This window comes from Trachymyrmex cornetzi, unplaced genomic scaffold, assembly GCF_001594075.2.
Source record: "Trachymyrmex cornetzi isolate Tcor2-1 unplaced genomic scaffold, Tcor1.1 scaffold1344, whole genome shotgun sequence".
Taxonomy (NCBI): Eukaryota; Metazoa; Arthropoda; class Insecta; order Hymenoptera; family Formicidae; genus Trachymyrmex; species Trachymyrmex cornetzi.
This window is the reverse complement of record NW_017295922.1, coordinates 10853-37375: the sequence shown is the minus strand read 5'-3', so window position 1 is coordinate 37375 and position 26523 is coordinate 10853. Positions and strand designations below refer to the sequence as shown.

At 34.7% G+C, this 26523-nt stretch overlaps 3 protein-coding genes across 9 annotated transcripts in view; 1 reads left to right on the top strand and 2 right to left on the bottom strand.

Moving 5' to 3' along the window:
- The window catches only part of Cip4 (formin-binding protein 1-like Cip4), a 40277-nt gene extending 29654 nt beyond the window's left edge, over nt 1-10623 (bottom strand). For all 5 annotated transcript variants that reach the window (XM_018522530.1, XM_018522533.1, XM_018522531.1 and 2 more), the window contains exon 1: nt 10532-10623. In XM_018522530.1, the coding sequence (XP_018378032.1) occupies nt 10532-10555 (24 nt within the window). In that variant the 5' untranslated portion in view covers nt 10556-10623. The remainder of the gene's footprint in view (nt 1-10531) is intronic.
- A 942-nt stretch (nt 10624-11565) lies between these two features.
- sws (patatin like phospholipase domain containing sws) lies at nt 11566-20849 on the top strand. Of its 3 annotated transcripts, none has more exons than XM_018522529.1 (15): nt 11566-11775; nt 12422-12823; nt 12901-13320; nt 13443-13759; nt 13923-14277; nt 14387-14680; nt 14755-15134; nt 15262-15430; nt 15643-16023; nt 16174-16449; nt 16699-16885; nt 18989-19105; nt 19415-19735; nt 19882-20177; nt 20524-20849. In XM_018522529.1, the coding sequence occupies exons 1-15, from the start codon at nt 11770-11772 to the stop codon at nt 20623-20625; spliced, it is 4023 nt and encodes a 1340-aa protein (XP_018378031.1). In that variant the 5' UTR covers nt 11566-11769; the 3' UTR covers nt 20626-20849. The 3 variants fall into 3 exon arrangements, with proteins under 3 accessions (XP_018378031.1, XP_018378030.1, XP_018378029.1); XM_018522528.1 differs by lacking the exon at nt 18989-19105 and adding an exon at nt 18320-18436; XM_018522527.1 differs by lacking the exons at nt 11566-11775; nt 18989-19105 and adding an exon at nt 18320-18436 and having other exon boundaries at nt 12407-12823.
- Nucleotides 20850-21027: 178 nt separating this feature from the next.
- On the bottom strand, nt 21028-23628 carry Fpgs1 (Folylpolyglutamate synthase 1). Its single transcript, XM_018522526.1, has 3 exons — nt 23297-23628; nt 22665-22777; nt 21028-22406 (listed from the first exon to the last, which is right to left on the bottom strand). Exons 1-3 carry the CDS (start codon nt 23369-23371, stop codon nt 21080-21082), a joined length of 1515 nt encoding a protein of 504 aa, XP_018378028.1. The 5' UTR covers nt 23372-23628; the 3' UTR covers nt 21028-21079.
- Nucleotides 23629-26523: the final 2895 nt, after the last annotated feature.

The window sequence follows — 26523 nt, the reverse complement described above, 5'->3', positions numbered from 1 at the left end:
GAAAGTAATGCAATGCCGGGAAAAGCAAATAATAACGGTGTTGTCTGGAATTCGCCAAACCGGACAAACCCGTTTAGGTGGTAGTGTCACACTAGGACCTGATCACCCCGGTTAACCCTTTTGCCACGATACGATTCAATCGAAAAACGCCTGAATCATGCAGATTATTACAAATGCGCATAGACATTGCCTGTTAATTAAATGTCGAAATACGCGCTGCTTTTCAAAAATCAAAAGTCTCGTTGTAATTTATTCTCCTAAAAGCAACGTTATAATCGATAATTAAACGGCGAAACACACATTTCAAAATTAATTGAGGGAATGTAATTGATTATTTTACAAGTCGTGGTATGTCGATATTTAATTCTTGACTGAGATAACTCAATTTCTCTATGTAAATATTATTTAATGTATATTTCTCTTGAACGATCTACCTCATTTTGTTTCTATTAAAACACATATTAAGACATTTTCTGTATGTATAAGGGAAATTGATTTTAAAAAATACGTCGAGAGAAAATACAGCACTTTTAATTAAGAACTTAATAATAAGAGCAATAACCGGTCAAATAAATTCTAGAGTTGAAAACAGTTTTCGCTGCGCGATCATAATTATGCTATAAATAAGTCGTTACTGTTCGCTACTTCCTCATGCCTTTTCTTTACGGTAAATTTAAATCACGTCACGCGTTTCTATAAGAGTTTCCACTTGGTGCACTTTGTCATTAAAAAGAATTTATGACGGTACAGTTAGGAGCGATCAGCGGTTTCCTCTACAAGCTATGAGGGAAGATATAAAACGTATCGAAACTTCTTCGATGATATTTTCTCAAGAACGTTTAAGTGTTATCGAAATTCTTTTTATACGCGAGTGCAGATAGAAATTTCGTGTACTAGTACAAAATTTCTATATTTGTTAAAATTCTATTAACTGTATTTTTTATTTTATACTAAACAGTTAGATTAATAAAATCGCATTAACAAAATGAAATCCCTTTTGTGGTAACTCATGTCCGACGTACGGTTTTAAAATGGACCGCTTACTCGACTAATCTCCATTAGGAAATTTCGCGGAGCGCGTTTCCGTTAGTCGATTATGTATTTCAGCGAAAAATGATGAATAACCATCTTTAGCTCATAGAAATCTCGCGTCGTAGTCTTGCGTGTATCGCGGTAATTTCACGACGATTTGACACATTCTTGAAACGTTTCATTTCCGGATAGCCTTCCTTTTATCTCGACGGAAAACGGGAAAAACGCCGGAAAGGCCGAATAATTAGAGACGAACATAAAACGTCGAAAAATACGTAGTATGGTAAATCGAAAAGAACTCATTCACAATAACGAACAATTTATATTTGCAATTATTTTAAAAAATGTAAAAAACGTAAAAAACATAAATATATATAATTTATATAAAATATGTCTATATATTTTTTCTTTCTTTTGTATAAACTCTATCCATATGAAAACAAAAAATAAAAAAAATAAATGAAAAATATTTATAAAAATAAACTTTTACATTTTGCATTGTTTTTCCTTACAAAAAGTAAAATTGTGATTACATTATATAACATTCTATTTATATATATACTCATATACTATAATAACTTTTCTATATACACAATTATTACTTTTATAATTATATAACATATGGACATTTTCTCTCATTTCTTTAAACTTTACTTTTTATACACAAAACAAAGAAAAATGAAAACTATCTTTTTAGTCTTTATCTCTTATTATTTTTCTATAATATATGTACAAACAGAAATTATACAACAAAACGAAAACATATATGAAGATATTTTATGTAGAATTATATATATTCTTTTATAAAAAGTATTTTACCGGGCACTTAATTCAAGTCTAATATAGAACATCAGTACTGTAGAGAAAGTATATCTTTATAAGAATAACATATTGTAATAGTAACAACTTCCTTGGAAATAAATAGCGGAAAGATCAAGTTCAAATAATAATCAAGAAAAGCTTCCATCGAAGTTCATTTGCACACAAAAGAAAAAACATGAATTGGCTCCCGCTCGTCATGTTGTCGCGCTCTCTTCCGGTTCACCTACGCGGATCATTATTGCGGACGAAATGGAAGGAAAACGAAATGTATAGTAGGAGGGAAAATCCGTGAAGGTTACGAGGAAACAGCGTCGCACGTTACTTTCTCCAGCGCGAAATCGGAAATCGCTGGTGTTATTTCCGAAATCGCAATACCGTATGTATATACGGCGGATGACGTAAGTGCTCATGATTGTATCTCCGTTTTTGTCCCACCTCCATGCCACCTGCCTCCCTCTCCCCCCCTTTCCCAATGACTGTCTTCGTACTATCGATTCCACGGTGCTGGGTGCGTTGGGGGACCGAATTAATTCGTCAGGGTCAGTACTGGCCGCCTGGTTAGGAGGTAAATCGGACAATCGATAGTTCGGAGCATTTGTCTTCATGATTCAGCTAAAAATCGTTCTCCCGACGGATTCTTTCGGGAAGAAAGTATTACGTGAAAAGTAAAAGAGAGAAACTTTATATTCGACCCAGTGCTGTAATTTGACGTCGTATTTTTACAGTTAGGTATCTTTTTTCGATTATTTTGAAACGTCAAGCTTAGTATCGATTTGTTCAACATCCTGTTGATCGCGATTCAATAAAAACATAGGGTACCACTTAAATTTATCAGCAGATGAAAAGAATTTTATTGTACTAAAATAATTATGAACTAAAAACATGATAAGCAATCCTGCAAAAAAATCTTGACTAGTCATATTTTAATCTAATCATTGATATAGAAATGGGTATGAAAAAGTATTGATTTCTATCAATGATTGGATAGATTAACTTTAATCTCGGTTTAATTTAATTTACTCTTTATCTCTTTCTAATTCTTACAAATAATAAAAAGATAAACAATCAACTAAACCAAGATTAAAGTTATCTAGATTAGTACACTGATGCATTTCTATCAATGTAGATTAACTTTAATCTCAGTTTAATTTACTCTTCATCTTTTTCTTAGAACCAGAAAAAAATAAATTAGTAGAATCGAGATTAAAGTTAAACTACATTGGTAAAAATGGGCATGAAAAAAATTTCTAATTGAAAATGAACGAACCAGAAAAGTCTATAATATCATACCAATTAGAATTCTGGTTCTCTCAACTGGAATTATAGAATAGATTCAACCAGAAAATTCTGATTTGTTCATTTTCAACCAGAATTCCAATTAACCTTCCGCTAACCAGGTGGAAAAAATCAATATGGCAAACCATACGGGGTATACCTCATTCCATGCTATATTTCACCATAAGTATACTAATTTAGTATAACTGGCAACGTCGCAACTACTTCAGCTACGAAACGGTAACTTGTGCGCAGTATTTTTTTAAAAAAGTTACAGAAGTTTACATCTTGCTGGAGTATGTCACACTCCCACTTAGTTCACCGAAGGTTAAAGCAATCAGACTCTTTCCAATTATATAGAAACGAACATTAATACAAAGAAAAATTTTACTGAAGTATCTAAGAATTTAATTGAATGCAGATTTAAAAATAATTTGATTAGACTATCAAAATAATTATGTAGGACGCTCAAGCTGTTTGCTAAAATTGTCAAAACTTTTTACAAAATTGCTTTTTGTGCTTGAGTTTCCTACATAATTATTTTGATACGATTAATTTTGGTAAAATTATTTTCAGATCTGTATCGATCAAAAATTTTAGATACTCGAATAAAATCGTTCCGTGTAACACAGTGTCCGCTAACAGATTTAAGTGATACCCCAAATATCTATCAAGTTACGATCGATGAAGTTCGATTAGGGGCGTAATTTCCGTTATCAATTGGTAAAATTGACACGTGGTTCAAGATATGCACGTATCGCGTATCAATCATCAATGTGTTGTACACCTTCTCATGAATCATGATACAAGACGCGTACGTGTTTAACCGCTAGTTGCTGCTACTTCTGAGCATTATGTACAAGATAGGAGTGCCTCGTCGTGGTATCTTTATGGAGGAAAAGAGAAAGAGAGAATCTTCTTTAGAGAAGAACAAAGAAAAAAGGAAAAATTTATACTAAACACCGAAAATAAAAAAATTACTGAATTTTATTTATATTTGTTCAAATAATACTAACGACACATTTACTAAATGAAAACAAATATTTATTTAATTTAAGTATAATACTTTTATTTTGAATAAATATTTACTTACTGTAAATAAATATTTCATTAGTATTATTCAAACAAATATTTAATAAAATTCAGTAATTTTTTTTCAGTGTACGCATATTATAACACATAATAAATGTAAATATACATTATTACAACTTTTGCATAAATTTACTGTTAAAAAATCGTTAAACCTGATGTAAAACTTATAAACATAAAAAAAACGACATATATTCATATAAAGAAACGAAATAAGGCGTAGCTAAAATTTTTATGTTAAAGAAAAGAAATAATAATTCTGTGTGTTAAACTAAAAAAAAGATAAACATTTATCAAATAAAAATTGCAACGATTAAATAAAATTAATTGAAAAAATTCGTTCCAGATTCTCAATCGTTCACGGTTGTAGCCCAGAAATTTTCGGCTACTTTTGTTAAAACGATCATATCTACGATAATTGAAGGATCGAAAGAACAAAATGAAAGACACAATTGAATATTATTCGAACCATACGGATTTCGGCAGCGGATCGAGCACATCAAGAAAATAACGGGGATGAGTAGCGAAAATTATGGCGCGTGGAATGCGCGAATGAATTATTAATAGAGACCGAAGGCGCAGGGACGTCATTGGCAAGCAAAGAGCGAATCGATTTTATGCGCACAGAACGCGAACGTGCGTAAGAATTTTTCTAAGAAAATGAGCGCGTGTACGACTTTTAATCCATTTATAGGACTTTTTAAACGTTCGCAATTCCTCGATTCTTATCGCCTGTGTTGTCATCTCGATTGTCATTCACCGAAATCCGTGACATTGAGAAGTCGTCACAGTTTCGCCCTTTTTTTTGCAATTTCAAATGAAAATAAATATTTCGTAATCACATCATTTTTCTATAACGTTCTTATAACTGTTAAGCTCAATGCATACCTAATCAGGAGACACGGTAGTGTCTCGGTGCTAAGCCAAGCGCAACGATAGAAAAGCACTGGCAATAGGAACGATGAACAGATTTCAACGATGAACAGATTTCAACGTGTTAGAAACCATCATATATACTAGAATACGGTTTCTAGTTTCTGATAGGTTGAAATCTGTTATTCCCTGTGGCTTTTCAATTATGTCTCAGGCTTTAAGCTGCTGGTTTTATATTTGTCGAGAGTAATGGTTTTCTTAAAAAAAAAAAAAGCAGAGCTAAGGCTAAAACTTTTTATAGCGGTGCGGAATATTCGATTGTACAACGACACAACGTATATCCTATATCCAGCATCGGTTATAGATTGCCTTTTTTGAAATACAGAATGTATCTCTCTCTCTCTCTCTCTCGACGTGAGTCTGCCGCAAAGCCGACGTTTGTCGCCGCCGAGGATTTCACGGGAAAGGAAGCAAAAGAACGTACCCTCCTTCGCGGGCAAGGTGCGAGGGGGCGGGGAAGGGAGCGCGACGTTGTGCGAGGGGGGGCAGAAAAGGTGCGCGCAGAAAGAACACCGAGGCAGGTATAGGAAGGCGAGCAGGAAACTGCGGGGGGACAACGAGGAACGTCGCCCGCGGCTAGCAACCGAAAAGGCAAAACTCTCGGCGAGCACGAACTGGTTTTCGGGGATATCGCGGTTACATGTCGTCGTCGGCGAAAACAACGACGGAGACGAAGAAGACGTCGACGATGTGGCAGATAATTCGGCGCGGGAGGTAAAAAGAAATATTTTTCCCAAAAATGTTTTCCTCTGGAAAAGAGAATTCCTCTGTGAAGAACGGCATTTTGACAAAAATTTCAATTGTACGCTCAGGAACGAAATCCACAATAAAGGGACGAGTTTCTTTAGCCCTCGGCAGGATACCAGGGATCTTTCATGTGTCACAAGCATAGACCGCACATTGGAGTACATATTATTATGGAAAATATAGAAAACGTGTGTAAAACCCTAAACAATGAGTATAAAAATATGTGCAAAGAGAACAATTTTTCCTTGTACGTGCTTTAATCTTAGTAACCCTCTTTAGCTTAGGTCTCGTAGAATAAAATACCTATCTGCCGAGGTAAGATAAAATGAACAGCTCGACAGGTAGAGCAACTGAAAGAGAAAAGTGGAAGAATTTGAGAAAACGTTAACTGTAAATCGAAGAAGGTACTCGAAAAAAAAAATATCAATTATCTTTAAAAAAAAAAAGAGATATTTAATTATAGAGTCATAAGAATATGCAATGTTATAACAATAAGCTCGCCTAAGGCGAATTGGAAGGCTCGATAAATGGATAGATACGTAGCTGATGCATCTAATAAGCAGTTCTGTGCAGGAAGGTGGTAAGCACGTGATAAAGGGCTAGGCATTAATCGAAAAAAAATTTATATTGTGAAGTTATGAAGTTACGAGCTCGCTCAAGGCGAAATGAAGATCTCGACGGATAGAGAGCCGGATAAATCGACAGGCAAGTGATACAGAGGGTGAAAACTAGTACACTTCAATAAGTATTAGCTCATCGGTAGTACTATCAATTTAAATGTATATACATATGTATATATAGTATATTAAATGTAAATGTAATGTCACATTATTAAATTGATAATCAATAAGTATTATATATCGCCCCTTTACTTAAAAAAATATGATCTTCGAATTATCATGAATGAGAGTTAAGTAAATATTACTCTATCAATCATTAAAACTTATAAAGTCTAACTTAGCTTCATAGAAAAATCATTAAATAATAACATTTAAAATAATAATAGTCAAAATTATCACAAAAAGGTGGTTTTTTTAAGGGCTATAAAACGAAATTATAATAAAAAAGATATTTGATTATATTAAGAATATATATTCTTTTTGCCGATATTATTTGATTAGTCAATAATTTTCTGTTAAGTTGAAAAATAGTTTTTCCCTTTTCTAAAAAATTTAATTATTTGAATTGTTCATTACAATCATTCATTACTTTTAAAGTAAGGGAGTAATGTCATTCATTTGCTACAAAATGACACAACTCAAAGTTTTCTAAAAAATAAGTTTGAATATTTTGATTGTTTTGAATCATTGAAATTTTGTAATATTAACTTTAAAATGCAATTTTGGTGTAATAAGTTGTTGATTGCAGAGGGAAAAAGGTATATTCTTTTTTTTCTGTACATGTTTCCGAACTTATAGTCTACTTCTGTAAACAAAAATGATAATTTTTGAGTTATGTCATTGTTGCAGCAAATGATTACAAACTGATCACCAATTTAATCATTATATTTCCAACATAAATTGAATTTCAAAACTGAATAAATAATCGGAGAATTTAGAAGCAAAAAAGGCAGGATGATAAAATTTACATAAATTATCGTCAGACATAAAATCCTAATAACAGAAAATGTTAATATCCGTTCCATCTAACTTCATTAAACATGATGAGGACACGCTTAATGAATCAGTTAGTCAAGTGAACTGTGTAAGAGATTTCCGTGATTCCAGATAATCTCGAGATAATCGCGCGACGTTCACGTGAACATCTCGAAGATAACGATAAGGTGCCGTTTAATAAATACAAATAACAGATGACATAATACCGTGGTGTAGACCCACGGATCTGCGACGGCCGAAGCTGTCGGAGTGAACCTCGATTTGACGTCTAATGGCAAGCTAATAGGAAGTCATTCCGATTGATGAGGGATAAGAGGAAAAGTCTGGAGATCCGATAAGTTTAATTTGGCGTATAGAGAAACGCACGCGAGCACCATATGGAACTTCAAGGATCAGCTATAAATGAATCACGTTTCTCCACTGAATGTTTAAAGAGTCGCATTTATTCTGTAGATGAGATAAGAGTGACGCATCCCCGACAATGTGAGAGAATATTGGAAGTCCTATGTGAAAAAAAAATGATATTTGACATGTTAAGAATATATTCTATTTGCTAATATTATTATTCAATAATTTTCTGTCAAATTAAAAAATAAATTTTTCCTTTTTCTAAAGAGAAAATTCATAGTTTTGCAGAAACATTTAAAAGTTTTGGTAAATAGAGATCTAAAAATTATTTTATTGGATCATCAAAATATTTTAGAATTGGCTGCGTTCAGCAGAAAAAGTAACTTTGCAACTGCTGTACAATTTTTCATTAAGATTTATTTATCCTTTACTCTTCACTGGATCTAAATATATGTATATATCCAGTTATAATTAAGAATTTTACATTGAAAATAAAATCCAGTTACATTAATTAGAATTCTGGTAAAAAATGAATAAATCAGAATTTTCTGGTTGAAAGAATCTTCTAATTCGTTCATTTCTTACCAGAAATTTTTACAAAAGTTGTAAAGCTGCTTTTTCTGATCGCAATCATACTGCAAGATGCTCAAGATGGTCGTTAAAATGTCAAATTTTTTTGTAATATTGCTTATCATGCTTGAATGTCCTACATAATTATTTTAATAGCTCAACAAAATCATTTTCAAATCTATCTATAAATTTGCAGGTACTCCAACAAAATCGTTCTTTCCATGTGAATATCTTTATCAACTAGGGAATATCTTAGCGTTCTAAACCACAAATATGTATACGCTTTTCAGCTCATAGGATAGATAAAATGAGATTCCCTGGATTATCGAAAGTAAATAAGAATCTAGTTTTTGAGCATATTATAGTGGACATATCTCGAGGTCGATAAGACGCGTCGACGTGGAAATCTGTCACAAACGTTGGACGTGTAATTTCTCTTAAGGGGAAAAAAGAAACTACAAAATCATCGAGGCGCATGTCGTTCGAGTCTAATCAAATCTCCATTCGAGTCTAATCGAATCTAATCAGTCTCAATTCGCGCCATTCGTTCGAAAATCGAGTCCATTCAAGTCCTGGTATACACTGAGAAAAATGATTTGGTTGAAAATGGACAAGAAAATTTTAGTAAATTTAACTAGAAAATTTTCAGGCTAAGGGCGACTGTTACCAACGCCGATTAACTTAACCGACGATTAACTTAATCAGCTGAACTACTATTATAGATAGAAGATTTTCATTACTTTTATCACAATTAAGTACAGGAACGCAGAGATAGAAGTATATCACGAAGAGATAAGGTTAAAAACGATATACAATCTTGTTGTTGACTACATTGCTGAGTTGAGACTACATTGAGTTAATCGTCGATTAAGTTAATCGGCGTTGGTAACAGTCGCCCTAAATCTACTAAAATTCGAATTGAGATAAACAAAATTCTGATTGATTTAATCAAAATCTTTTTTTTGTCCATTTTCCACCAAACCATTTTTCTCAGTATATACATCTTGAATTTTCACTTTCTAGTTAATTTGTGCATAGACTTAACCTCTCTTAACTTATAATATAAAAATTGTGTTTTTCTAACTACAATTAATCACTGGACTGATGATTTTGTAATGTGTGACTTTAAAAGTTACTCACTATAAAAATTTCAGCTTAAAAGAGTGACGTCAGTTTAGTGATTAACCGTGGCTGCGTTCAACAGAAAAGGCAGCTCTGTAACTGTTGTAAGATTCTTTTGTACAATTGATTCTTAGTTTCTCACTAGATTTAAACGTATAAACCAATCATTCCAAAAAATCTTACAACAGTTGTAAAGTTGCTTTTTCTGCTAAACGCAACCAACATATTTTTAGAAAAATATAATTTTTACATTATCGTCATATTAAGCCTAACCACAAGTTAAGCAGAAAATAAAGAACCGAGCCTCGGCTGGAAAGGAGCGGAGAGAGGAAAAAACACGCGTGCGAGCAAACAACGGCATTGTTTACGCGCGGACGAGCGTCAGGAGGGAATTTTGCGAGAGGATGAATGGGACGGGTGGCCATCGGCGTGAACGGATCTGGCCTTTCGGGTCGTGTCGGGAAGCAAGTATGCGACTAACGTCGGAGAAAACGTCGACTACCTGAGACCAGATGCCACAGTATTACAGTCCGCATACGAGAGTTACGGAACACGCGCGACTGCCGTCCGGGAGATTGACCGTTGCTCGCTACGTGAATTTACATTTCTCACCGCGACGAGGACGTGTTTCGCCGTAAACACGGGGAACGGCAGTTGGACGAATGGGACGGATGTGCCAATCCACGTCGAATACGCGCCGCGGACGCTGAAGATCGTTGAGAAGAACCGCACGCGAGGAAAACGGCAGACTCATTTTCGAAACGGTCCCGAAGAATCTCGCAAGGTGGAAGCGAATCGCAGCGAGACCTGCGAGACGGACGGAGCGCCCGCGGCGCGGTGCGGTGCAGGAGGAGCGACAAGGACGAACGTACGCGACGGTCGCGACAGCGAAAGGGAGAGAAGGAGAGACGGGACAGAGAACCGAGAAAGAGGAGAATAGAAAGAAAAAGAAAAGAGGGTGGGAATGCGATACTCACCCAGAGCTCCGTGCCCCAGCTCATGTTTGCTGGGCCGGGTAAACCAGCGGGCGCGACGGCGATTAATTATCCTTCGCGACACTTCACATGTAACGACGACGTGCGTGTCGCTCGTTTCGCTTCACTGTCGTCGCGCACCTCGCGGGCCACCGTGTCACACTCGCGCGCACCGCGCCACCGCGCTCGACGACCGAGGGTGCGGGAGAAAGAGACAGGAAGAGGAAAAAAAAGAGATCCGAGAAACGCACGTCAAAGATCACCCGCCACGCGCACGGTCACACGAAACATGTCCAACATGTCGCTCTCATAACCACTGACTGCTCCGTCCATTTACCTTTCCGTCGCTACCGCGGCGCCGCCGGGACTGACCGTCGCGGAAAACCGCCCGTAATTCCGACGTGGCGCACTCTAGCGGCGGCGCACCGAGCGACGCGCCGCGCCGCTCCGGTGACTGCGCATACGTCGAACGAGACGACGGCGCGAGATTTGAATCGCAAGCGGAACGTTTCCAATTCGACAGCGACGCGATGTGTGCAGGCACGAATGACGCGGTATTGCGATTAATAAAGGCGTCATTAACGACGACCGTTATCCGCGCACGATAAGTCACGCATTCTGCGTTTTTGCACGTTCTCCGATTGTTTTAAGCACGCAAGTTGCTAATTAACTTGGACCTATTTGAGCTAATTATCGAAGCACAATTACATGCGAACATCGAATTCACATATCTTAATTCTTGCAATATCGATCCTGCCAGTTCTGTCAAAGTAAAAAAAGCAAACATTTTTTTTTTAATAGGAAACGTGGAATTAAATAATAAATTTATAATAAAGTAATAATACACATATGTGGATAAGGACTCGTAATTGTTGGAAAATTAAATGAATAAAAGATTGAAATTGTAGGCATATAGTTAGTTACGATCGTTTATGCAATCGATTTGCGTCAACTTGTGACGTTTACTTACGTCGAGGTGCATTCGTTATATCTGGTATGTATATAAATTATTTTAAACCATCGATCTCATAGCCGCGCGAACAAAATGGCGCTGGATGACTCGAGCGAAGTATCAAAGGTCGTTTACTCGCGAGATAAATAATTAATTTTTTGTCCCCACGGACTCGATTAGCTCGTTTACGTTTTCGCGTAGTTTCGTGTTCGTCAACGTATATGCTCCTGGTCGAGACACATCTTGTTTTTGGGCGGATTTTTCGTCGGAGGAGACATGAGTACCCACTATGGAGGTTGTGTATATTTACTGCCTTGAATTATTCTCCATTCACTATTTTTTTCTTGATCGATACGATTTTCGAGATGGCATGCATGCGTAGTCGTGTATATTGTATATGTTAACTAATCTCTGAGGTCATTGACATTCGCACCGAATTTTCACGAATGACAGATACCTGAATCAAGTGTTATTTTAGTTTATAAACTTTGAGGAGATTTAGAATATTTTTTTTGTATAAGAGAGAGAAGGAAATAGTTATATTATTGCATCACTTATATAAATTATATATATTGTATAAATTTTTAAGTAACGATATATCGGTAATGGTAATTTTTTCATGAATAAACAGAAAATTAATAAAAAATGTTATCCTTCAAAAATATTATCTTTCTGATCCATTTCATGAACAAAATATTTTTTATTTTTAAAGATAGATTAAAATCTACACAATATATTTAGTTTTATAAAAGTCAGAATTCTTATTTTAAGAAGAATCTAAGTGGTAAGATAAGAAATTGACAATGATTTTAGATGATACTTTCTATTTATTCAAGAAATGATTATAATATGTGGAAAAAATATGTCTTTATTCTTACTTAAGAAAATAATTATCATATGTATATTTGAGATATACTAATACTAGAATGTGTTACATGCAGGTGATAGAATTATTTAATAAGTTCAACGAGAGCTTGGGGTCATACATATTTTCAAGATGGATTGGGAGATTCATAGAGGAATATCAAACATCGAGGACGCTCTTTGTTATTGCCACGATTTTACTCCTTATTTTCTTAATTGCATCGATTTTTGTGGTACGCAAATGGAAGAACAAAGAATTTTTACCAGAGGTGAAGGAGTTTGTTGGAGTGGGCACTGGAAAGCCAAGGTTCAGGAAGAGAGACAAGGTTCTCTTTTATGGCAGAAAGATGTTGCGCAAAGTAAAGTCCATTGGTGGCCAAGTGCACGCTACTGGACAAGGGAAGAAGAGAAGAGCAGTCATGAGATTTGCTCGTCGATTATTGCAACTTAAAAAGGATACTGTCCCACAACAGCTCAAAGTATATATCGCAATAATTAACTAATAATTATTGATTTCATCTGATATGTATCTAAGCTCAGATTATTTAATTTCAAGGTGTTAGAACCACCAGCTGAATATTTGGAAGAAGATTTAGGTCCTGGTGAGAGAGTACCACCAGACGCACTGTATATGTTACAAAGTATTAGAGTCTTTGGCCACTTTGAAAAACCTGTTTTCTTGAAGTTATGCAAGTACACAGAGATTATGAATTTACCTGCTGGCAACACATTATTCAAGATCGGGGACCCCGATGAGAATTTATTTATAGTACAGCAGGGTTTAGTTAATGTATATATCACTGGACCTGACGGCTCTCAAATACCATTGAAAGTGGTAAAAACGGGCGAATCAGTTACCAGTCTTCTTAGCTTTACAGATGTACTTACCGGTCATACAAGTACATATAAAACCGTATCAGCAAGAGCTGTAGAAGATTCTGTTGTAGTAAAGTTACCAATGAACGCGTTCCAAGAAGTAAGTAATGCGTTTGCAGCTTATCTTATTTTTCTTTCAATATTTCTTCTATGTATATTATAGAAGATATAAAGTAAAAAAAATTGAGATGTATTTTATACACGATACTGATATTACTTCAGGTATTTCAAGATTATCCTGATGCCTTTGTTCGAGTTATCCAGGTCATTATGGTACGCTTGCAAAGAGTTACCTTTACCGCTTTACATCAATATCTCGGTCTTTCCGCAGAATTAGTCAATCAGGGATCACATAAGAAGAAGCAGAGTCCATTCTCTGGTTCACCGGTACGATCAAGAACCAGAGAGAACTTTGCCTCACAAAACATGGAGAATGTACCTATATTTCCAGTCAGTACATCAGAAATGTATGATACCAGTGATATTTCTCATCGTGATTCAAGCACTTCTCAACCTGTGCCAATAACCATGAATCGACGGTAAGAAATTTTTTAATCAAAATGTTATAAATTAACAATATTAATATATTAATTTATACTGTTTATAATATTAAATATCTCTCTTTAATTCAATATATCAAATAGATTAAACAAATTTTGTTAAAATAATTGACTGGACTAATTCTTTGGGATTATTTCGCAGAAAGAGCAATGTCGACTGGAAGAATCAGGGCTTTAATGTACAAGCTAGTCCGAATTCGCCAGAGATGGTACCAGAATGCGACTCTCACTGGGCAACATCACCTCTTGTAGCGATGCCTCAGTTCACACATGGATCACATTCGGAAGCCTCTCATTCTTATTCTAACAAAAAGCGCCAGGTTAACGAAGCAACACAGCAACAACAACAACAGCTGGACGAAGCACAACTTGTACAAATAGCCACAGACGCATTCGTTCATGAACTTGGTATAGAGGATGAGGACATGCTTAAAGACAAAGTGCAGATCAGGGAAGTGCCGGCTGGTACTCATCTGATGAAAGAAGAATCTCATAAGGTTTGCTATTTTACATTTATCAAATACAAGCTATATATTGCATATAAAAGGAAACGATTTTTTAATAAAGATATTGTAAAAATATTATCAAAATTTAATTGTGATACAGGATGTTGCACTTGTATATGTGCTTTCGGGTTCGCTAATAGTAAGCCAACGCGTATCGGAGGGTCGAGACGCGGGCCAGGAAGTGCACATGTTTAGTGCTCATCAGGGCGAAATTGTTGGTGGTTTAGCAGTGTTAACTGGCGAACCATCTTTTTATACAATCAGAGCAAAACATGCCAGCCGTATCGCGTTACTTAGCAAATCTACATTCTTCGCTGTCATGCGAGATCAACCTACAGTCGTGCTGCACGTGGCACATACCGTTGTTCGCAGATTAAGTCCTTTCGTAAGACAGGTAAGAATTTGCAATAAAGAAACTCCTATTAAAAGAAAGAATTTTTAATGAATATATTATTGTTTCTTGGATAGGTGGATTTCGCTCTCGATTGGTTGTTCCTTGAAAGTGGACGAGCCGTTTATAGACAAGGAGATGAATCAGACTCGACATTCATTGTGTTAAGTGGACGATTGCGATCAGTAATCACTTACAAAAACGGTAAAAAAGAACCGGTAGCAGAATACGGAAAAGGTGACTTAGTGGGAATCGTAGAAATGGTAACGCAAACTCCAAGATCGACGACGGTTATGGCGGTCCGAGATTCTGAGCTGGCAAAATTACCAGAAGGTTTATTCAATGTGATCAAACTTAGATATCCAATTGTTGTCACGAGATTAATAAATCTTCTCGGTCATCGCATACTCGGCACTTGGCAGCAAGCACACACAAAAAACAGCAGCAATGATACTCAGTAAATATAATATATTATTGTATATAATGTAAATACGCACTCATATCATTATTGTTACATATAATTCAATATTTTATATCAAATGTTATTAATATAAATCAATTTTAAATTAAAAAAATATTTACAGACGAGCCGCAGCAACGGTTGATGCTAGACCCGCACAAGTAAATTTTTCAACTGTTGCCATAGTGCCGGTGTCGGATGATGTACCACTAACTGCTTTTACTTACGAATTATATCATTCTTTATGTGCCATTGGACCTTGCCTTCGTCTAACATCGGATGTCGTAAGAAAGGTATTACATATACAGGAATCCCATATTTATCTTGTTACAATCTAATACCGATTGTGTATTTAAGTATAGCATATAATTTAATTGTTTATATATGTATTATTTACATATTCTTTATTTATATATTTGTTTCTCAATAAAAAGAAATAATTAAATATTAATTTTTCGGAAACAATTAGTCTTATTAATCGTCAGTTTCTTTTTTTTATATGTAGACTTTAGGAACGACCATCATGGAACCTGCAAACGAATACCGATTAACTTCTTGGCTTGCACAGCAGGAAGATCAACATAGAATATCTTTGTATCAATGTGATTCAAGTTATACTCTATGGACTCAGCGATGCGTAAGACAGGCTGATTGTATTCTTATCGTGGGTCTTGGCGATCGAGCGCCATCGATTGGTCGGACGGAACGTGAGATAGAACGGCTGGTAATGCGAACGCAGAAGGAATTAGTATTATTACACAAGGAACAGAACGGTCAACGACCCACGAACACTGTTCAGTGGTTGAATATGAGATCATGGGTATCCAGCCATCATCACATCCAGTGTCCAAAACGGATGTTCACCAGAAGATCGCAGTATAGAATTGTAAGTAATAGTCATCGACTAAGAAATCTAGTCTGAATCGCCTACGATCTGTTTTATTTTATTTATGCTATTAGTAAAAAAATTAATTTATTGCGAGTATTAATGAAAGAAAAGAGTAACTATTCTAATCTAAAATATATTACATTGCAGAACGAATTATACTCCAAAGTGCTCATGTCTGAGCCAAACGTACACAGTGACTTCAGTAGACTAGCGCGGTGGCTGACTGGCACTTCGGTCGGTCTTGTTCTAGGTGGAGGTGGTGCAAGAGGCGCTGCTCACGTGGGCATGCTGAAAGCCATCATCGAAGCAGGTATACCTATAGATATGGTTGGTGGTGTCAGTATCGGCGCCTTCATGGGTGCTCTGTGGTGTATGGAAAAGAACATCACTACTACCACACAAAAGGCTAGAGAGTGGTCCAAGGTGAGATAAAATAGATTTCTCGGTTCCCATTGCCGTACTCTGGATTCTTTTACTACAATATTATTAGATTTCTAAAGTATAATATGTAAACCTGTAAATCTACCAAATTATAATTTGTTTTCTTTTCAAATGTCTGCATGCTGAAATATATAGATTTATTTCTTCTTTATCTTAATAACTGCTTAGAGAGTCTTATTATCGAATCGAAAAATGTTTGTATACAAAAGTACTATATTTATTTTCCGATAGAAAATGACTCAATGGTGGCGGCAGATTATGGATTTGACTTATCCGATGACTTCGATGTTCTCTGGTAAAGATTTTAACAAAACGATACAGCAGACTTTCGGCGACACATATATAGAGGACTTGTGGCTCCCGTATTTCACTATAACCACAGACATCACGGACTCCTGTATGCGCACGCATAGACACGGTCTGTACAAATATAGTGCTTTGAATCTTCTTCTAAATATTAACAAAGCTTCTAGTTTAATTTAATTTTCATACATTCGTCCATTGGTGTTTTATGATTTTTAAATAAAAAATTGTACAATAAATAAAAATTGTTCTGGTGGTAAATTTTTTTGTCTCAAAGATTCTGCAAGTGGATAATGCAGCCAAATATAACTAGAAGCTTTGATGTCATTAAAAAATAATAGCAAAATATATCTATATAGAGTGAATCAAAAAACAAATACGTAAGAGATGTGTTTCATTCTATAGATAATATCTAAAATTATTTCGGCAATCGAGTTTGGATGTCTGTATGAAAAATAGAAACATACGAGGCATCGTTTTTTCTTGATTCACACCAATAGCTTTGTCATGGCATGTAAACTTGTTTTTGTTTTAGATGTGCACATTAGCATGATAGTAGAAGCTTTAACGAGCGGGAGTGAGCTTTCCGAATAACTATTGTTGACGTACTCTCCGTTTAATACCATTTTTAAAGAAAAACCCGAATGAGACATATTTTTATTTTCACTCAAATATATAAAAATCATAAATTAATGTGCATATACTTCCTGTATGCTTTTAATACTAAAATCACAATATGAGAGAAATATTGCTCTCAATTATACGAAAAAATTACTATTTAAAAATTCGTAAATAAAAATAAAGTACAATATGCCATTAATTGTTCTTAAATAGAAAAAAGATTAAATATTCGATATGACTAGACTGAATGTGAAGACATTTAAAAATCTAAAGATTTTCCGTAATTTATACTAAAAAATATAAAATATTATTATTATTAAAATTGTTTTATATCATCAATAGAGTCCGACCAAAACTTTTGCCGAAACTAAACCGAAACACTCAACTATCTGTCAATTTCAACCGAAACCGAAACCAAAATTAAAAAATAGGAATCCTATAAAGGCCATTTGTATAGACATGTTCATATATATCATATATTTATTCTTCATAAATATCATAATTTATTGAAACAATAATTAACTTCTGACCAAAATCGAAAACCAAAATTTCGGTTGTGTGTCAATTTTGGCCAAAAAATATAAGTACTTCTTCTTCATAAATATCATAATTTAATTATTGAAACAATAATTACACATAATAAAATTAATATTTATGAAGAAGAACTATATGGTTTCAGTCGACACGTAATGAATGTTCGTTTTCAGTTTCGGTAAAAGTTTCGGTCGAACTCTAATCATCAATATTGTTGCAGTTTTAATCAATTTTGATTAATGTGATGTTTCTTATTACATAAATGTATATACAGAAAGAAAATTTAATTAATTACAGTTAGTACTAAGAATACAGGAAGTACTTAAGAACACACGAAGTATTTCGGATAATGTATACCGATAAATGCAGGATATTAAAGAGAATGATTCTTTAGGATCGCTGTGGCGGTACATTCGGGCCTCGATGTCATTGTCTGGTTATATGCCACCCATGTGTGACCCCGTTGATGGCCATCTCCTGCTCGACGGCGGGTACGTCAATAACCTTCCAGGTAATTCAAATCGCACAGATGAACGGCTGCAATCTTAGCATGGTCAGTGTAGAACTTAAAGGAAAACGCCATTAATATTGATGTCAAGATAATATGAAATTTATTTAGGAGGCACCACTAGAAATTTACACTTTTTATCTTATATGACAAAATCTGTGCTAATAAGTTTACAAATGCATATAAATTATATAATTTGGCAATTTACCGTGAAAATGATATTTATCGTGAAAATTATATTTATTTTACGACAAAATAAGTTTACAAATGCATATAAATTATATAATTTGGCAATTTATCGTGAAAATGATATTGATCGTGAAAATTATATTTATTTTACGACAAAATACTAACTCTTCTTTGAACTTTAATCAGTTAGTTATCTAATTTTAGTTGGATTCTGTATTATTTCATATTTACCTTGGCACGATATTGAAGATTTATTTATAAATGTTACTGAAATACAATAAAAGTATGAAATCATGAGAAACGTCAAGCTCACTCCCGTTGATAAAAGATGCAGTTATCAAATTCTGAATAGTTAAGTCCGCTCAGGTTTACTATGGAGATATATTCGCGGCAGTATGACTATCGCGGGAGTCTTTCCTCCAATTTGCGATCCCCTTGATGGGCATCTTTTGGTCGACGGGTGTTATGTTAATAACGTGCCAGGTACTCGTCTTTTCTATCATTTATGTTTAATCCTGATTATAAGCTTTCAATGTGATATCCTTGATACTTTCAATCATGTACAATCAGTATATTCTTTTCTAGAAAAATATAGCATAATATAAATCTACAGAAAAAAATATATAAATTTTATGTATGTAGAAAATATATATACAATTCTACGTGAATAAATATATCATACCATATATATAAAATTCCATAATTTTGTTTCATAAATTAAACCTTTTATAAAATAGAAATAAATTGATGTTAACATTCTCGATTCATACATTCTCCATATTTTCGTTTAAGCTGACGAAATGTTGCGGCAAGGAGCACATCATATTCTGGCCATTGACGTCGGGTCACAAGACGACACAGACTTGACGAATTATGGGGACTCGTTGTCCGGTTGGTGGTTACTGTGGAAGCGGTGGAATCCATTTGCCACACCCGTGAAGGTGCCAAATTTACCAGATATCCAGTCTAGATTGGCGTATGTGAGCTGTGTTCGCCAGCTAGAGGAGGTGAAAAGTTCGGATTATTGCGAGTATATTAGACCGCCGATTGATAAGTACAAGACCCTCCAATTTGCCAATTTTGACGAGATCAAAGATGTGGGATACCAGCACGGTAAAGAATTGTATCACTATTATGTAAATCAACATTAGTAGATGTTATAAAGAATATATTATAATGTAATTTTATATTAATAAGAAATGAAACGTTTGTATGCACTTAAATACATCTATAAGATTGAAATGAATCACATTCTTCAGGGAAAACGTATTTTGAGGGTCAATCAAAAGCCGGAGTTCTCCCTCGATTCAACGCGGATCGAGAGAATGCGAGAGCTATGCGAGCGAAATACCAAGCGGCTAATCAACAGTCACCCTCTTCATACACTTTCACCGATCTTGCGCAGATGGTGTGTAAAGTTTCGCGTGGTAGCCGATACATCGATCTCGATATAGATTCAGATTCGGATGAACTAGAGGAATACGAGGCCGACTTGGAAGAAGATGCGCAGGAAGTAGGATACGCGTCTGAACCCACTGCCGGTATTTTAGATCAGGCAAGTCTTATTTTTTATTATTCATGTTAAATACAAATCTCTGTATTTGTTACATATACAAGAATATTAAAAATCAGTTAGAAAGACATATATAATTTTTTTCCCATTTTCAGTTAGAAAAGATTGTATATGCTATCAATTTTTCAATTTCTAAAATCATCCTATGTATCAATATCAATTCTGTGAAAAATCCTTGAAATTCTGATTGAACATGTATATTATAAATATTATATATTGTAAAATAAGAGATTAAAATATTTATCTTTCATATTATGTATTACAAAATAGTAAACATTTTTATTAAATTTCTTCATAATGATACAATTATAATTTTAATTTATTTTAGAGTCCTGAGGATAATCGTCTGAGACGAAGAACTGGCGTTTCACTTAGTCTATCCGACACCGAGGCAGAATCGGAATTAGAGTATCATCCAAAGATTTTTTAATACTTATTTACAATTATCCACAATATCGTATTTGTATAATCCGCTCAACGAGAAAAATCAACAGAATTTTCTCAAACATAACTTTACTACTCGGATGCACTATGAGTAATTGACCTACATCGAAGTACAAAAACAATTATTGCAATTGTATAATCACGGGAATGCTCTGAAATTATGTCACAATGCAATATGTATCGTTTTAACATAATAAGTAATTAATATGATTATTGTTACTATTAAACATTATGTTAAATATAATTTTACGATTTCTAAAAAAAGTTATTTATTATTTCAACATTATATCACACCTTATATATATACCATAAGATCTTTTATATATATATATATATACGTATTGATATTTCATGTCAGTTCTTGTATTTCTCACAAGAATTACTTCATCATAGTTGTAAACATCTTAACTGGTCAAATTTCAATATTATTTTACATTACATTAAAAATCACTAGTCATTGACAAATTAGGATCCAGAATAGCTAATACCGCGCCATTCAAATGTAACGATCCCGTTACAAGTACCTCTACTTTATCATGACTATCCATCTGCGACAACACATGTTTCTTAATGTCATAGAGCACCTCAGCAACAGTATTCTTCGACATAGAGTTATCGCCCCACAACTCACAGTGTTTTTTACATTTCTTTCTCTGCTCGTTGAGTAGCATATAATTTGATAAATCCTCTACGCTAATTATTCCAGTGTAATTTGGAGCAAAATAAACTCTATCAAAATTCAAAGATTTCAGCAGTTTTAATAATTCCAGAGAATTTCGATCACCGCTGATATTAAATATTAGGAACTTACTGGAGGTTCCCCGACTGACTCTCTTGAACCATGATACACAGTTAACGATACTCTCGATCGTATGAGCACCATCCAAAAAAAAATCTGCCACACTGGTCCTTAGAATCTGCATGCGAGCTGGCCATTTGCAGTTCATCAATGCAGTCGCAACTTTATTTGGAGAAATAATTTGTGATAAATCATTCTTTTCGTTTTGGAGATTGTAAAAACCATTGGTGTATTTATCGTTTATAATAGATTGGTTGTAATGTGATTTCATCCACTCGTGTGCTATGCTGATCGACAGCATAGCATTCTGTTGCTGCACGCTTTTAATGTCAATGCCTGCCAACGAGAAAACATCGTTCCACTTACAATCTTCGGTCGTGGAAATTATTCGCAAATCACGGCATCTTCTTTCTACGGCTCGTTTCTGTAGAACGTGCATCACCGATTCTGGTTGCGGCACCGTGAAAGCTATCGTATGCGGTTTAAAGATTCCCGACTTCTGATGAGCGATCTCTTCCAGAGTGTTCCCTAGCAATGAGGTATGTTCTAGACCAAGGCTCGTTATACCCACACAAACCGGATTCTGCAGGATGTTGGTACAATCCAGTTCGCCACCGATTCCAACTTCAACGATCGCTACGTCAACATTTGCCTCCAGGAACACGTGGAATGTGAGAATCGTTAGGAACTTGAAGTACGTTGGCATGTCGGACTCATATTCTCGTTTTTGTTCTAGGCGTTTATATACATTCCAAAAGAAACGAGTGAAATGTGGTTGACTGATGGGTTCTCCATTTAACCGAATGCGTTCCCGCACGGACACCAAGTGCGGCGAGCTGAAGAAGCCTGTACTGAACCCATGTTGTCGCAGAATCGCCTCCGTAAACGCACATGTCGAACCTTTACCCTTGGTACCAGTAACATGGATGACAGACAGACTATCCAGTTGCTCTAAAGTAATACCAGATCTGTAATAATGGACTTGAAATTAATAGATATGAAATTATATCAAAAAGTAAACTTCAATTCAAAATTTACATTTAATGTATGTTTTTTAAGCAGTTCTTAATGAGAAAGAACAAGGGCATGAAGATTTAATTTCATTATTAGAGTATTCAATATTCATTGCAGTATAAAGAAAATAATCTACTTAAATTTTAATTTTAATTATTAATGTTAAAGTACTCTCTCTCTCTCTCTCTCTCTCTCTCTGATAACTTTATTACCTGAGTAAATATTTTTCTACTTCCTTCAATTTTGTAGAATCATTTGTATTCTTAACAGATTGCAAATAAGCAGTATTGCTTTGTAAAGTAAAGCTTAATGCTTTTATGGCTTCCTAAAAAAATAACATATAAACTTATTCTATTTATAAATAAACTTTTCATTTATACACATTATATGTATTAACCTGTTCTTTCTTTGAAGAAAAATACAAGTCATTAAATAATCATAATACTTCTCTACAACTATACAGAACACAAATAAGCTCGAGTTATATTAATTTTTTAAAAATTATGTAAATCAAATAGTAAATAAAAAAAATAATCAAATTAAATTAAATGTTGGAAAGTGATTGTAATAAAATTAAATAATGTAATACTATATATATATATATACATATATGTATACATATATATATATATACATGTAATAATAATACATATATTAAGTGATGTAACTAGATCTAGAATATCTTCTAAATCAAACTTTCAGATTTTATGCAAGGCCTCTCACTAAAATAAATGATTTCTCTTTAATTATAACAAAAATTTTTGATTTTTCGATGAATGCAATAAACTAAAAGGTAATAGAAAATTATGAGACAAGAAAAAAGGCGATTGCCAAATACATTTACCTCGTAAGATCCATTAATATGGACGGAACGGCTCAGAAATGTATTGTGCGTCATTCTCCTCAGTAAAGTAAACATCGAGATACACTTGTGTAATCATACAAGAAATGATAAGTTACGAGTTTTTTTTTATCAAAGTTCGAGTCACGCACATGACGTGAATAACTAAAAGCGCATTGCTGGAAAGGAAGTTGAACTACTACCAAATATTTCTGTATCGAATGGAACGATGTTTCAAGTCTTTCCTCAAGATATTGATGCGAAAATCAAGCATCTATCAATTGAAAAAGTCCGAATCAGGTAAAAAGATTCTCTAAGTAATTCCGCGCGTGAACTTCTCGCAGGTAATTCCGTGAAAGGTTCCCATTATTATGTAAAAATTTGTGAATAACCTTGCGTTACTCGTTTAGTTGCTTGAAGTTTAGCTTTTCGTACTTTGATTCGAACATCGCGTTGCGAGATTCGTCGAAAGTTAAAATGCAGAATTTTAGATACTGTGAATTTTAGATACTGAGAAACACGATTTAAAATAATACAATTTTTTTCAAATAAATCATCAATTTTAGCCCTTACCGTACTAATATGGGTAACTAGTAATCGAGCGATTCCTGTTCGTGCAAGTTTCTTTGAGTCTTTCGGCAATTATAAATTATACTACATTTTATTATTTTCCAAAATAAAGAGTCAATATTTATTCTAGAAAGTTGAAAGTATGTTGGTGAATTTTTAGAGATTTTTTTAATTATTTTGAAGAGATGAAAAAACGGAGATTTGAAGTGACCCTTGATGGTATGGATGAGGCACCTGGAGGCACCAAATTGTAGGTGGTATGGTAAGGATTAATTATTCGATCACGTTTGACACAAGTGTGTAATATGCGCAGTAACAGTAACGTGCATTTTCCCGCCACAAGCGGCGACATATGTGCGATACATGTGTGCAATATGCGATGTGTGCAATCGGAGTCCTCCCGACAGGACACATGAGCCATGCATTTGTTAGAGCCCAGACACAAGCTTTTGCATAACTCATAGAGCATAAGCGAATCAACTGATTAGTTGATTCGCTTATGCACTATGCGTTATGCGTTATGCAAAAGCTTGTGTCTGAGCCCTTAAAGCGAGAATCATAGACTCTTACATAACGCATAAAACATGAGGCATAAGAAAATCAACCAATCAGAGTCCTTTATTTCATGGAAAGGAAGGAAATAAAGCACTTTGATTGCTTCATTTTCTTGTGCCTCATGTGTTATGCATTATGCAAGAGTCTGTGCTCCCCGCTTAAAGGCCGCGACACAGACTTTTGCGTAATGCATAAGGCATAATGCATAAGCGAATCGGGGTGATCCCGATTGATCACGACTCGATTGGACACCACCAATCACAGCGACCGGTGCTTAGGAGCTTTGTAGTCTCAAGTGCTGTGAGTGGCTTGTGTCCAATTGAGCCGTGTCCAACTGGGTGCCACCCAAGCGAATCAACCAATTAGAGTCCCTTATTTCCATCCCCACTTCTCGTTCTGTAGATCTTGCATAGTGCATAAAGCATAAGACACAAGACGTCGAAAAATCCGTAAAGACGAATTTTTTATGCTATGCAAACATTGCAGACATCTTAAGCAGCAGGAATACGAAGAATGCTCTCATGCTAGCCTGTTCTAACCTCGAAACGTGTGATAGATAAATACGTTTAGACATCTCAGATAGGAATATGATATTTGCCATTATTTACAAAATTATATAATATAATGATATTGTATAATTATATAATATTATCTTATTTCCAATTGAGACATTCCAAATAGTACAAATTTATGTACAAGCTCGTGCGTTGCTACACGTTACGCTATGCGTTATGCGTTATGCCTTATGCATTAGTCCGGATCTACAATAGCGTTTTAAGCCTTAAGCCATAAGAAATGGGCGAATCACAATCGCTTATTCTTCTCGGATTCGACTGTAATTGGTCAATTTCTTATGGCTTAAGGCTTAAAACACCTATTGTAGATCCGGACTTACGACTGTTAACCCTGGGCAAACTTTCGGCAGTATAAAAAGGGCTCCAAGGGCCCGGAGGTAATTCAAGAACGCTTACATTACCGACAATTGATATAAATTTGCTATTATTAACATAAATATTTGGCTCATGCATTATTAAATTCATGATTTTTTATTACATAAATGTCCCATAAGTAAATATACATACTTGTAAAGCTGTAATATCCTATATATTGCAAAAAAATCACAATTTTTCTCTGCAATTATCATCTTTATTGATAATCAAACTTTGATGATAACACTAAAATCTCAATTTTAAAGAAAAATCGAGTATTATTGAGTTATAAATGCATAAATACATCTACTAAAATAATTAATCATAAAATTAGTACAATATTATCAGTTTTTAACTCTTAATCACTTCAATATTGACAAGGACGCGAACTCCCGTAAGGATGTCGGTCTTCAATAGTATCTCGTCGGTGGTCTGCTGAACGCAGCCGATGATGTAAAGCAAAATCCTGTTTTCTGATTGGTTGTTGAGCACGTCGGATTCAATGTGAATCCAGCACAAGCCGACCCGACTGCCTACTCTGGCTGTGTTCCAAAATTGTTTGTCAGCGCTGCGAGCATGTCGTCATAAGTGCATGCTACCAATAGTGTTCCAATTTCATAAGCATGCTTTTTATGCAAACGCAGCTTTCATTTTGGAACGATATTTTCAGTGCTGTCAGCATATAGCGACGTCAGCGAAAAGAAACAAGTAACCTAGAAATATGGAGAGAAGCATACAGAAAAAATTCGTATTTGAAACTATTATAAAGTTAGCACTTGATTCTAGTGATGAAGAGTCTAGTGATTCAGATTCAGAATTAGCGGAAATTATATATAATTATTACGAACGTCAACCAAGAATACCGAAGGTACAAATAAATGGAAACCAATTTGCTCGAAGCACAAAGATCGTAATAGTAATGAGGAAGTTAAGGAAGTTAAGGAAACGGTATATACCATTGATGTTTCGAGGATAGTCAAAAACCAGTTTGTTCATAGATGGAATCAGATTTGTAGATTGTTAAACAAAATTTTATGCAAAGCTAAATGATTGTATTGAGAAATAATGTACATATTTTGTTAACGCCTATTGTATGTGAATAAAATAAATTTACTTTTTTTGATATCCTTGTACATAGGTTATGTCAATTTTTGTATTTGAATTCGAAATAAGAAT